We start from the raw sequence: 14,197 nt of genomic DNA on the forward strand, positions 1-14,197 counted from the left end.
TTAAGGTAATATGTGTCACACATAATTATTGTTTGGTTGAGGCACTTAGCTCAGCAAACCTAGTCCCAGAAAAAATAATTTCCCAGTAATCGGTGGAATTAAATAACTAACTGAAACCCAGATAATTCACAGTGTCCTATGGTCATCTACAAAAACATAGCTGGAAGACTGACGTACTGTGAAGAAGGCTTCCACCCTTGGGCTTCTAAAAGCTTTTGAATAAGGAATATGTGATATTGACTACTGAATCTTTGTGCAAAATATTTATTTTTTTCCCTTTATTGAGAGATATTGGGAGAGATTTAAGTCTGGAGTATCGCCTCAATTTGAGACTTTTATTGTGACATCTTTTCCACTTGACTTGTGAGAGGTTTGCAGCAGTTTTTTGTCATCTGGCAATGATTAGCTGCTTTGCAATGACTGCATGCTTTTTTGCAAGTCTCAGTGATGTTTTATGCAGCTTGTCTGTTCAAAGTAATTGGTCTCATGTATTAAAGCACTTAGCCCATCTGAGCTTGGAAGGTGATGCCCATAACAGCAAAGTCTGTGTTGCCTAAGGTTAATGCTTGAAGTAGGTAACCAGCTAGAAGATTTTGTTAGAATAGAAGCCATGAGCATAGAGGCAGTGAGAAGCTGTTTAATGAGATAAGTATTTACCTTGCTTACTGGTGCAGCTCATGCCAAAGGAGTTGTGGATAGTGAATAATTGAAGTACTGCAAAGGCTCTGAAAGCCATATCTTTTGGGCATGTTAAGCCATAAGAAGTGATGCATCTGGTGAGACATTTTATGACTTTGATTATTGGTAAGAAGATGGTAAATAGAGCATTAGTTTTGTGGTATGGTTTCATTGCTCTTCCTATCTTCTGAGGTTATGAGCAATTATTTTCGGGTCTATATCAGATGAACGAAAAATCCATTCATCGAATGCATAATGATCGAAATGTCATGGAAATTGTAAATATATATTCTAACTCCGAGAATGCAAATACTCTAATCCTCACTGTACTGAGACCCCACAGTACTGTTTTCGATGTCCGTGAAGCTTTGATCTATACGTATTCGATGAACGGATTTTTCGTTCATCTGATATAGACCCATTGTTTTCTGTTAGGGGGAAATTGCTTGAGTGCAAGGGAGACACTTATGATTTGGATAATGTAATGGGTGCAGAAGACAAAGGTCAAGGATCAGTGTAGATTGCACAGTCCCTTTGAAATACGTTAGTGATTATTATGCTTTGTATGTTGTATGTATGCAAACTGACAATATATCCTCATTAGCAGAAGTCAGTGTCTTGCATCTCATACCTGTCTGTAGAACTCTGTAAAGAAATATGAACCAGAGAAATGCATTTGATAGATGCCTGAAATGTATTTTAATTGTTTACTTTTATTGCCTTGTACGCTTCATGGTGCTAGTTGCTCTTCTGTTTGAATAAATATGACTAGATGACGTGTTAAGAATTTTTTTGTCAACTAAACTCACAAAATGTATTTATTAGGCTTTTGTGTTATTCACTTGCTTTGCATTAACTAAAATTATAATCCTAGTATTCTTTCTTCCCCTTTTTTATTAGCAATCCAGTGGGCACCAGATGGACGTCCATTCCATTTTCTGTTTTATACTGGCAAGCAGACATATTACTCATTACAATATGTAAGTATGAAATGTTATATTTAAAGGATTTCAGCTGCCAAGTTGTCAGTTTATATCTTGAAAAAATTCTGGTAGGAAAGGGCATGAGGCAGGTGTGTCTATTACTTCCCTGTATTTATCCCGGCTTTTGAAACCTGGTGTCGGCGGGCATTACAGAAAATTAAAAAAAAAAAGGGGTCGGGCTGGGAGGTTGAGACCACAGCTTTATCTTATTATACCAATCATGTAAGGTTTTTGGCCATTGATGTGAACACTGTTATGTGTGTGTGTGTGTGTGTGTGTGTGTGTGTGGTGATCGGGGAGCTTTTTCATCATTTGGAATGTTAGTCCATTACCACTCAGAGAGGAGATCTTGCACATAGCCTGTATACCTTCCAGTGGGTCAGGACAAGATGCTTCTTTTAAGTGTGGGCAGACCTCCATTAGCTGTCGAGGGGTAGAGCGTTTCACTTCCTTCAGGAAAGTACTGCAGTTGAACCTAAAAAAAATTCAGCAATCTGTGGCGAAATATATATTTAAGTGAATACTGGGCAAAGCTCCTTTTTAGCAGAAGTCCTGGAAGAAAACTTCCATACATCTCCCCAGTAGCTGGAGTACTGAATCTACTGATAAAAGATCAATACTTGCATATATTAGACACTTGTTTGTTTTAGTGGTCTAGTTTTGGTAGCCAAGTTGTGTAATGGATAGCCTTTCTCTTTCTGTCTGTGCTATTTTACTGTATGAGTTGAATGGGTTACTGTTATGTCTTGTAAGTGTTACTTAAAATGATTAATAAAAGTAGTGCTGGGGTGGTTACGTTTGTATTTAGTTTGTGAAGCACATAGTCTGTATGTTTCTGGGCGAAGGAGTTTAGATGAGAATAATATGCATCACAGCCTAGATTACGGTTTATAAACTGTATTTTGTCCTTATAAGTATATAGAATCATTATGATTATTGTGCCGGTTTATGCATAATTTACTAAAAATTTAGATGTAGGTTGTGCATAGCAGGATACCTTAAAGTTAAAAAATGATTTTCATTCTGACGTTTTCCTGTACTGTCTAGTAATGCTGTATGAATGAAATTAAAAAGGTTAAAAAAGAAAAGAGATTTCTGTGGTATTACCCTGCCTCTAAAAGTGTCTAGATTTTTTTCCTTATATTTTTGGTGTGTTCCTCATAAAGTTTGCATTTTTCTAACAAGTCATTGAGGATTGAAGTCACTAAATGTCATTTGTTTGAGTTTCAGATTTCATATGCTTCTGAAAAAATGCATGCTAACACAAATAATGTTCTAAAAATGTTTATCAGTGCAATATTTAAAATTTGTCCCTATTTTGGGTCTTTGTCCCTCCATTATTTTGTTTTGTCCAGATTTCTTTCACTAAGAGGTTGAGAGGTGTGAGTATTACCCATAATACAACTGAATTTTCGCCATGTTTTCCATATGTGACTTTGTAAAGATCTGAAAATATAAACGGTGTGCAGATTTTCATTCACTTTCTATGTGGATGTACTCATCCTGTAACATTAAGATAGCAAAGTACATCAACAAGACCAAGCAATACCTAAGCATACCGACTTTTTAGGTTCATACTAGGCTAATTACTACTAGGGTCTTTACAAGCCTAGCCTTGCTACCCAACCCAGTTTGTCCCGGAATTCTTTGGAAACCTATGTGGTGAGGTATGGTAGTAAAGAAGTAGCTAAGGGTTATGGGTGGGGAATGTTAGTTGGAGATTCATTTACTTATTGTTGATCTCTGTCCATCAGAGACATAGGGGCCAGGCTGAGGGTGAATTTGATTTCCCATCCGATGATAAAGTTTTCTTTTGAGCAGAGGCAGGGAATGAACTGTGCTTCATGTAGATAGGGAGGTTATTCCATAGTGCAAAGATCCTTTGGGACACATACAGTGGATATAAAAAGTGTACACACCCCTGTTAAAATGCCAGGTTTTTGTGATCAAAACGAGACCACAATAAATCAGTTCAAAACTTTTCCCACCTTTAATGTGACCTATAACCTGTACAATTCAATTGAAGAACAAACATCTGTTAGGGGAAAAATATAAAAAAATAAAAAATGTGCAATAAGCTTGTTGCATAAGTGTGCACACCCTTAAACTAGTACATTGTTGAAGCACGGTTTGATTTAATTACAGCATTCAGTCTTCTTGGGTAGGAGTCTTATCAGTATGGCACATCTTGACTTGGTAATATTTTCCCACTGTTCCTTACAAAAGTGCTCCAAATATGTCAGATTGCGAAGGCATCTCTTGTGCACAGTCCTCTTCAGGTCATCCCACAGATTTTCTATTGGCTTCAGGTCTGGGCTCTGGCTTGGTCATTCCAAAACTTTAATTTTATTCTGGTGAAGCCATTTTTTTGCTGATTTGGATATATGCTTGGGGCATTGTCATGTTGAAAGGTGAAATTCCTCTTCATCTTCAGCTTTCTAGCAGACGCCTGAAGGTTTTGGGCCAAAAGTGACTGGTATTTAGAACTGTTCTTAATTCCCTCCACCTTGACTAAAGCCCCAGTTCCAGCTGAAGAAAAGCAACCCCAAAGCATGATACTGCCACCACCAGGCTTCATCATGGAGATGGTATTTTATGGTGATGCGAAGTGTTTTTGATCAAAACTTACCTTTTGGAATTGTCGCCCAAAAGTTCAACCTTGGTCTCATCAGACCATAACACATTTTCCCACATGCTTTTGGGAGACTTGATATATTGTTTTGCACATTTTAGCTGGGCCTGAATGTTTTTCTTTGTAAGAAAATGGTTCCATCTTGCAACTCTACCCCATAGCCCAGACATATGAAGAATACGGGAGATTGTTGTCACATGTAGTACACAGCTAGTAGGTGCCAGAAATTCCTGCAGCTCCTTCAGTGTTGCTTTAGGTCTCTTCATCAATTTTGGAGGGGCATCCATTTCTTTGCAGTGTCACTGCTGACCCATATTTTCTCCACTTTTTGATGACTGTCTTCACTGTGTTCCATGGTATATCCAATGCTGTGGAAATTTTTTGTACCCTTCTCCAGACTGATACCTTTCAACAGTGAGATCCCTTTGATGCTTTATAAGCTCTCTCTGAGCCACGGCTTTTGCTGTAGCAGGCAACTGATTAAACATCAGAAAAATCCTACTAGGACAGCTGAACTTTATTTGGGGTTAATAAGTGTCTCTTTAATTCATGGCAGGTGTGTAGCCAAGAAGACCAAATACTGTAATTAAATCAAAAGATACTTCAACAAAGTATTAGTTTAAGGGTGTGCACACATATACAACCAGCTTATTGTATGTTTTTTATTTTTTATATTTTTTCTTCTAACAGGTTTGTTTTTCAGTTTAATTGTACAGGTTATAGGTCACATTAAAGGTGGGAAAAGGTTTGAAACGATTTATTGTGGTCTCATTTTTTTATATCACAAAAAACTGGCATTTTAATATGGGATGTTATGTAGTCCAATCTCGCCTACATTCTTATCCGTGGGTTCGGAGCCGAACCTCGGCTCCGACTCGGCCGTACTCTAGCTCAAAGTCTTTCAATTGGCTGGGCTAAGAGGTATCCCATACTGCACTACTCCCTCTCCCCAGATCTCATTTGCCGCTCGCAAAGCTCAGACATGGTCTTCCTCTTGGCTGTGGCTAAGTATAACGTTTGCATCTTAATTGACAAATTTTTTGCTCCAAACGCTGTTTTCATAGCTGTGTCTGCGTGTGTGTTGTGGTTAAGTAGTTTTGCGCTCCTTCTGTTTCTTTATCTACTTTACTGGCATCCCGTCAGCTATCTCCCTACGGGCTAGGACCGTTTAAGTTAGAGGGCCTAGTCCTTCTTAGTGTTTGTCCTTCAGGACCATTTGAATTAGAGGTCCTGGTGTGTTGTCTGTAGTTTTAATTATTGTTTCCGCACTTTTTGCTGGTTAGTCTGTGGTGTTGTATTTTAGTATCCTGCCTACTGTGTCTAAAGATACTAAAGAACATAAGCCTTCGGGCATCAAGAAGTGTAGTAAATTTGGGTACAAGATGTCTCTACCGATGGGCATTCAGTATGTGTTTATTGTTTGGGGGCTATACACCTTCAGGAATCTTGTGCTTTTTGTCATGCGTTCAGCCCTCATGTTCTTCAAGAATGGAAGAACAAGCTGATACTGAAGGGTCTACTGAAACCCTCCTTTGAGGAAGTTTTGGAGAGGTCTTCTAGTGCTAAGTTCTCTCCCGCCAAAATGTCCGGAGAAAGTTACCAAATCTACTCTGGCATCCTCGGCTCCACTGTCTTAGGTGCCAAAGGAAGTTTCTGAAGCTACAGGACCTACATCGGCTCCCAGTTCTTCGGAGCCGGTGACTGAGATGCTAGTTCGGAGCCAGTCTCCAGTTTTTAGACCGGTCTCTCCTTCTTGCAGGTCTCCTTCTGACCTCCCACGTTGTCCTCTAGGTCCTCCAGGACACTCTCTGATGTAGATGTGGATAGAGTGGTGCAGAGACTGCTCCAATCACCGGTGCTGGCTAAACTGCTTTCGGCTCCAGCCCAGTCGGCTCCGGAGCCAGTCACCCATCCATCGTCGATAGATCCTCCTCCGAGCAAATCCCAGCCTTCGGAGCCAGAGCGGTCGGCGCCGTATGATGCTTCTAGGTCGGCTCCGATGGCCCATTGGCTCTGATCTCAGCTCCGACCCCTTCGGCTCCGTCCACGGGGTCCAGGATTCATGGTTCCTCGGTCGGACCCGAAGGGAAGGCCTCGGGACGCTCTTTGGCTCCCAGCCTCCCACTCGGTGCTTCAGCTAGAGTGAGCCAGACTCTTCCTTTGGACCTTGTCCCCTCTGCACCGAGAGATTCCATGGTTAGTTGATCTTCGGAGCCGGGGGGACTAGCTTTCGAGGTCATGTGGAGCATGCTGGCCAGATCCTCAGCTGCATCAAACAGTTCTGACACTCTTCCCCCTCCAGCCCCGGTAACAGTCTCTGATCACCCTCTGTCTTTGGACAGCAGAGACCCAAGGCCTCAGGAGACGCCCATGAGTGGTGCCCCATTTTCTGCGGGTTCACCAGAGTTTGTGCCTGAGGAGCCCCCCAGAAAAAGAACATGCTAGAGGAAGACTCCCAGGAAGAGTCTCTCGCGTCAGACACTGACCTCGAGGAATCAGAGGGGTACCCCAAGTCGTCCTCTGAGGATATCTCCTTTTCTGATATCCTAGAGATCTTGAAACAGAGAGGCGACTGGCCCTCAAAACCCCCCTCTGAAGAGGAGTCACTGTTCCTGAAGGCCTTTGGGGCTCAGCCTTCTGCCTCTTGGGTTTCTCCACCCTTCGAACTCCTGGATCTGGTTTGTCGTAGGGTGTGGGAAACCCCTGACACTGTGGAACCAGTCCCCAGGAGACCCAACAAATTTCTGTCCGCCCCTGCTGACAAAGACTTTCTTACGAAAGGCGTCCCAGTAGATGCCATGGTGGTGGCAGCTGCCACCAAGAAGGAACTGGCTGAGACTTCATCTACCGTCCATCCCCCTAACAAGGAATCTAGGAGTATGGACCGGTATGGGAAGCGTATGTTTTCTTCAGCGGCCTTTACTCTGCGGTCACTGAATTGCTTATCACATTTTACAAGGCTCCAAAGAGATCTCCTGAAAGAGCTTGGAGATGCTCTGCAAGGTAACATATCTGATGCAGTGGCTCAGAAAGTCAATATTCAGATGTCTACCTTAAATTCTATAGCTAACTCCTCCATGAGGCTGATCTCCTATGCAGCCGAAGGAGCGAGTAGGGCAGCGAGTTTTGGGGTTTCTCTCAGGAGACGCTCCTGGATGCGCCTTTGTAATTTCGCGGAGGCCTTTAAGTCTACATTCACCAACGCCCCTTTTGATGGTTCCTCCTTGTTTGGAACCAAGGTGAAAGACACTCTCACTAGGTGCGAGCAAGAGGGTAAAACTCTGTCTGCCGTGGGAGTCCGTTTTTCCATGCCTTCTAGACCTTATCCCAAGAGACAGAAGGGTAGGAAAATGTGGTTCAAGAAATCACAGAGATTTTTCCCTGATGCACAAAGTGAATCCCCCTCCAGGGGCAGGGGAGGGGGTGGCAACTCAGGTGGACGTCGCCCTAGAGGCAGAGGAGGCCCACATAACCAGGGAGACCACGACTCCTTTCGTGGTCCTTCCTACCAGCGCTCCTGATGGGAGGCCTGACTGTGCTTCTCCGGAGCCAGTCGGGGGTTGCATCTCACTATACCCAGAAGCCTGGCAGCACATCACTCAGGACCAGTGGGTATTAAAAATTATTTCCGGAGGATATCACATTCCATTCCCCCCCCTGCCGATCAAAAGAATCCCAGATGTTCCACCCAATCAAAGGGAATCCACAGCTTCAGAAATTCAAAAGCTGCTAGAAAAAGGAGCCATCCAGCATGTCCCCTCAGACCAGCTCGGATTAGGGACTTGCTCCAGATTTTTTTTTGGTGCCGAAAAGAACAGTGGACCTGAGACCCATCTTGGATCTCAGCCGCTTAGACCTCCACGTGAAGAAGTGCAAGTTCCGAATGGTCACATTGCAATCTATTCTCCCATTGTTGGGAAAAGATGTGTGGATGTGCTCCATCGATCTCAAGGATGCTTACTACCATATAAAAATAGGCAGGACATCCAGAAGTCACCGACGCTTCCTGCTGGGAGCCAGTCATTTTCAATTTCAAGCCCTGCCCTTTGGTCTCACCACAGCCCCCAGTGTGTTCACCAAGTGTATGGCAGTGGTGAGAGCTCACTTGAGACAGCAGGGATTCCAAGTTTTTCTGTACCAGGACGACTGGCTCCTCTCTGCCACCACTAGGCATCTACTACTACAGACCAGAGATGCCACGATCAATCTGTGTCAGCAGTTGGATGTCACCCTAAACTGGGAAATGTCTGCCTTGTCACCCTCACAGCGCGTCACATTTGTAGGCGCCAAGTTAGACATCATGCGCATGAGGGCATTTTTACCTTAAGAAAGGATTCAAGGTTTGCAACAACAGGTAAACGAGTTGCTCCCTTTAAAGAAAGTGAAGGCAAAAATGGTTCTGAAATTGTTAGCGACAATGGCCTCAACAATTATGCTGGTCCCTCTTGCGAGGCTACACATGAGGCTCCTTCAGTGGATGCTCTTCGCTCAGTGGTCTCTACAGAATATGCCGCTTTCTCATCTCATAATAATCACAGACAGGTGCAAGCAGGATCTACGCTGGTAGCTTCAAACCAGCAATCTCATTGCGGGGAAACCCTTTGTTCCATCCCCTCCTGTTGCCACAGTGACCACGGATGCCTCCCAGATGGGGTGGGGGGGCATTATCTCGGCAGGACAGTCCAAGGCATGTGGCAAGAACACGAGATACATATCAATATCTTGGAGATGAGAGCAGTGCTACTAGCGTTGCAAGCACTTCAGAGCTTTCTTCCTCTCGGGATTATTGCGATCCACTCAGACAATATGTCGGTGGTATGGTATCTGAACAAACAAGGTGGAACCAGATCTTGTCCCCTTTGCAGAGAGGCCATGCGAGTGTGGCAGTGGGCAGTGTCTTCCCAATGTTTTCTTGTAGCAACGCACATTCAGGGGAAGTCCAACGTAATCGCCGACAGGTTGAGCACAGCTATTCTTATGCCTCACGAGTGGTCCCTGAACAGTCAAGTTGCGAGCAGATTTTCCGCAGATGGGGTCAGCCTTGCTGCGACCTATATGCCAGTCCCCTCAATACCAAGTGCAGCAGCTACTTCACCCTTATTCCCCCTCAGGGAGAGTCACCCAGGGATGCTCTGGTCCACGATTGGCCCCCCGGTCTACTGTATGCCTTCCCTCGTGTTCCTTTGCTGACAAAGGTTATTCAGAAAGCGCAACCCTTGGGAAGCAAAATGATTCTGATTGCTCCACACTGGCCTCATCAAATTTGGTTCACCTTTCTCCATCCCTATCTTATGGACGCACCCTGGATTCTGGACCCACAACCAGACCTACTGACTCGTATGTCAGGGCAGTTCCATCCCTCTCTTCAAACCTCCGGTTGACAGCCTGGCTACTCCACTTCCATCACTGATCAGGTTTCATCGTTTTTCTCCGGAAGTGGTTCTTATTCTATCTTCTTCCCATAAGCCTTCGACCAGGAAGATTTATTCCAGTAAATGGAAAAGATTCTCCATATGGGCTCATGAAAGGCAAATTGATCCTTACACAGCCCCGATCTCTTCAGTTTAATGGCACATAGACTTTGTAAGGCATTTTTGAAGGGCACTGTCCTGCTTCGCCCTCCAGTCTTTGAACCGGTTATGCCTTGGGATCTAAATTTTGTGCTACAATGCCTTACCACTTCTCCCTTGGAGCCTGCACCTACTTGTGGCATGAAATATTTGACTTGGAAAACTATCTTCTTGGTAGCCATCATTTCAGCCAGGCGTGTCTCCGAGCTCCAAGCCTTGTCAATAAGACCGCCTTACTTGATTTTTCACAGGGACAGGGTTTCCCTCAGACCAAACCCTTCCTTTATACCAAAAGTGGCTTTGGTTAATAATCTCAACTAATCCATTGAACTGCCCGTATTTTTTCCAGAGTTCTCTAATAGGGCAGAATTCAAATTTCACCAGTTGGATGTTCACCGGCAGTTGTGCTTTTATTTGCATAGAATGAAGGATCTTAGAAAATCAGACCAGCTGTTTGTCTCATTTTCAGAAAACAAAATTGGGTCTTCTGTTTCCAAAGTAACTTTGTCTAGATGGATCTCTGGTTGTATTTCCTTCATTTATGCCTCAGGTGGTAAGGATTTACCATTTAGAGTGAAGGCTCATTCTACCCGATCTATGTCTACCTCTACAGCATTTCAGGCCAGGATGTCTATGGATGATATTTGTGCTGCAGCTACATGGGCATCTCCTCACACCTTTATTACTCACTGTATATTGGATTTGGTATCCAGAGGCAGATCTTCCTTTGGTTCCATATTGCTCAGGAGTATTTTCCACTGAGGCTGCCAGGATTCAGGTGCTGGGGACGCTGTCCCACGGGTAAGAATGTAGGCGAGATTGGACTACATAACATCAAGAAGTTATGTACTCACCATAACGTTCGATGTATGTAGTTAATCTTGCCTCACATTCTTACTAACCCTCCCCTCCAGCCCCCATCCTGGAGGACCTAAAGCTTAGTTCTGGTTTCAGTACTCCTTTCATTATTGGAATGCTTTTTCCTTCTTTGTGTCATGTGGATGAAGGGGAGTGATTGAGCTTTGAAGCAAACAAGATCTGGGGAAAGGGAGCAGTGCAGTATGGGATACCTCTTAGCCCAGCCAATTGAAAGACTTCGAGTTAGAATATGGCCGAGTCGGAGCCGAGGTTCGGCTCCGAACCCACGGTAAGAATGTGAGGCGAGATGTACTACATACATCGAGCGTTATGTTCAGTACATAACTTCTTGTTTGTACACTTTTCATATCCACTGCATCAGTCCGTCCAGCATGTTCTGATTATGATGTAGACAAAGTTCAGGTCCTTGGATCTAGTGTTTCTAGTATTGTTTGTCTTGCTGATATTCAAGAAATCCATCAGAGCTGGATCCCAGGAATGCATTATATGCTAGGCTTGGATTGCTTTTCAGAAACCTGTAGGAGTCTGAGTACAGAAACAGGACCTTAAGGTGATCTGTGTAGGACAGGTTATTCATACCCTGGATTCTCATGGTGAGGAAGCTTTGAGGGTGTTCCAGCTGTTGCAAGTCCCTGACTAGGTACATTGCAAAGGTGGCATTGTACTCGATGATGGCTCTGATAAGGGCTGAGTAGAGTGGTATTGTTACTTCCATGGGCTTGGATACCATACCCTTGCTTGAGTTGGGCAACATAGAAATATTTTCTTACTATCTTGGCTGCATGTTGGTTAAATGCCAGATTGCTGTGTGGTTATGTCCCCAGATCCCTAACTGTCAGGTCAGCTCTTAGGCGTGTTTTATCTGTGAAATAATTAGGTTGGGTGGATGCTTTCCCAAAGGGAGCTATAATACATTTCTTTGCATTAAGTCTTAATCTGTGGCTTTCAAACAAGTCATTTGTTTATGTTAGACCCTATTGTAGGATGTTGATGTTGTGGGGGGAATCTGATGGCTCTCAATGTACAGTCACCTGCGAACTTAGTGAGCCAAAAGCCTTTGACATTAGCCTTGATTTCTGAAAAGTAGATGCCAAACAGGAGTGGGCCTAACACAGAGCCCTAGGGTAATCCACTGGTGACCGGTCCGTTGGTGGAGTCACCGATCTTGACTTCTTGGGTCCTATCTGTGAGCCAACTGGCAATCGTGCAAGTTGTGTAGGGATTTGTTCTGAGAGTTTGTCGACAATACCTGATTGACGTATTGTATCGAACACTTGGCCAGGTCAAGATAGGTGGTATGCACTGTTTTTCCCTCATCCGTAGCTTTGGTGACCCTCTTGACTATGTCTACCAGATTAAGCAGACAAGACCTTCCCTTAAAGTCAACTTAGGATGGGTCTAGTGTCTGCAGGTTGCCAGTGTCCTTTGTTGATCATTTCCCTGATAATTCATTACATGGCTTTGCATATTAGACTTGTCAGACTGATGGGTCTGTAGTTCCCAGAGTCAGTTGATAGTCTACCCTTATAACGATGGATGACTGTTATGGCCCTCTATTCATCTGGCACATAACCACTGTTGAGGCTGCAGTTGAAGAGTGCCTAAAGTGGTTCTGATAGGTCACGTTTTAGACTATTAAGCAGGCAACCATGGAATATTATTGAAGCCCATTGAAGCATTGTTTTGGGCCTTATCAAGCACTTCCAGGACCTGCTCCTTGTTGATAGTTGGGGGGTATAATAGAATGGATTTAACAATGGGTAGTGGTGGGGGTAGGGAGTGGAGGGGGTGAAGTTATAGCTAAATTTATCAGCCAGTAGATTTATGTCACCATGGTCAGTGAAGGTGGTGCCATTTACCACCAGTTCTGCATACTGCTGTGTATTACTTTTAAGATTCCTGATGTAGCTGAAGAAGGCCTTGTGATTGTCCTTAGCCTGAGAGGCTATCCTGACCCCATAGTTGGCCTTGTTGGACTTTATCAGACCTCTGAGTTTCTTGTTTAGTTGAATCAGAGTTCTTGTCTCTATGAAAGCTGCTCTTTCTGATTTTGGCCATGACTTTTTTCTTTTATTATGTCGCCTGTTAAAGTAAAGATTCCACCAGTGTAGTTTGTTTTTGATCTGGGTTTACTTCTTGTAGGTTCAGCAGCCTCAATGCAGCAATTTACATGTTTGTATAGGGTTTTTGTAAGTTCTGCATAGGTACCTATAATCTCTGGGTTTGGGGAGCTGTGAATTTTGACAAACTGTCTCTTAATAGGATGTAGTTTACTTGGGTATAGTTCCTAACCGTTAAGAGTTTAAGTTTTCTGGGTTGATTTTTTATTTCAAGGGAGACAGCTTTGTGGTCCGACCTCACCAATGAGGATGTGACTTGGGATTAAAAGGTTGTCTCAGGATGCCCATATCTACCAAGCTGGCCACAGAGACAACAGAAAATTTCAAGTCCATGTTGTCAGGAGCTGTATTAGGGTTGGACTATTATGGTTTAGTGTCTTGGTTTTACCGGGGTCACGTGAGTGGTGTTTAGGATGGTGGCTATATGTTCGATATTGTCAAACAGCACTAAGATCATAATACTATCTAGCCACCCTAAGCTTAGGTCCAAACAAAGCCTTTCATTGTTGGGGATTAATGTCCTAGTTGCTAGCTTTATAGGATGTTCTTCGTGTTTCACTGTTGCAGTCATCACATTTGGGTTATCTGCTTGCTGTAGCCCTCAGTAGGCCTGATTATCAAAGTCTTGGGTCCTGCGTCGGTTGCTGTCTCATCTTCCATGACGTCAGGTAGTCAGGGGTATAAAGCATGCAGCCGACACCATTACATCAGTCTTTCTTGCCATGCGGTGCCCGAAGCAGAAGCAGTTTGCAAATGCCTGTCGGCCGACTCCTGAAATTTTTGTTTTCGAGTTTCAGATCCGAAGTCTTCATCTAAGCTAAGTACCCTGTTGGGGAACCTTTTTCTTGCTCTAAACTGATGTCAGTAATAGTTAACAATTGTATTTCTTGTGGAAAGCAAATACTGCATAATGATTTTCATTCGTACTGCATTCCTTGCTTAGGCCCAGAACACAATGTACCTCACTGTCAGTTTTGTGCCTTATTCAAACCTCGTACTATTCGTCTGTTCATTTACGCATCTAAATATTTTGGTACTCTGTTCAAATATCCAGAAATGGCTTTGATAAGGCACCCAGCTACCGACATTCCGAAAAAATGCAAAGATAAAGACAGAGACAGACCGCATAGGTCCAAAGCTGCCGACGACGCTTCTCCTAAGCTAGTCGCCAGTTCGCTGGTACACAGTGAGGCGCTTTCGCAGCCCCTGATACCCGCTACTTCAGATTCGCAGGCCTCTACTGAGAACCAGTCGGAGTCCGGTATGTCGCAAGATGCTTATTCGACTGTGGAACCTGCGGATGTCTCTACCTTGGATGGGTCCGGAGCCGCTGTG

At 43.8% G+C, this 14,197-nt stretch overlaps 1 protein-coding gene across 2 annotated transcripts in view; it reads left to right on the top strand.

The window, feature by feature from the left end:
- MRPS9 (mitochondrial ribosomal protein S9) overlaps nucleotides 1-14,197 on the top strand; it is a 1,235,001-nt gene that overhangs the window by 453,555 nt on the left and 767,249 nt on the right. For both annotated transcript variants that reach the window (XM_044070995.1, XM_044070996.1), the window contains one exon: nucleotides 1,579-1,658. In XM_044070995.1, coding sequence (XP_043926930.1) covers nucleotides 1,579-1,658 — 80 coding nt within the window. The remainder of the gene's footprint in view (nucleotides 1-1,578; nucleotides 1,659-14,197) is intronic.

This window comes from Protopterus annectens, chromosome 5.part0, assembly GCF_019279795.1.
Source record: "Protopterus annectens isolate FY-2018-M chromosome 5.part0, PAN1.0, whole genome shotgun sequence".
Lineage (NCBI taxonomy): Eukaryota > Metazoa > Chordata > Ceratodontiformes > Protopteridae > Protopterus > Protopterus annectens.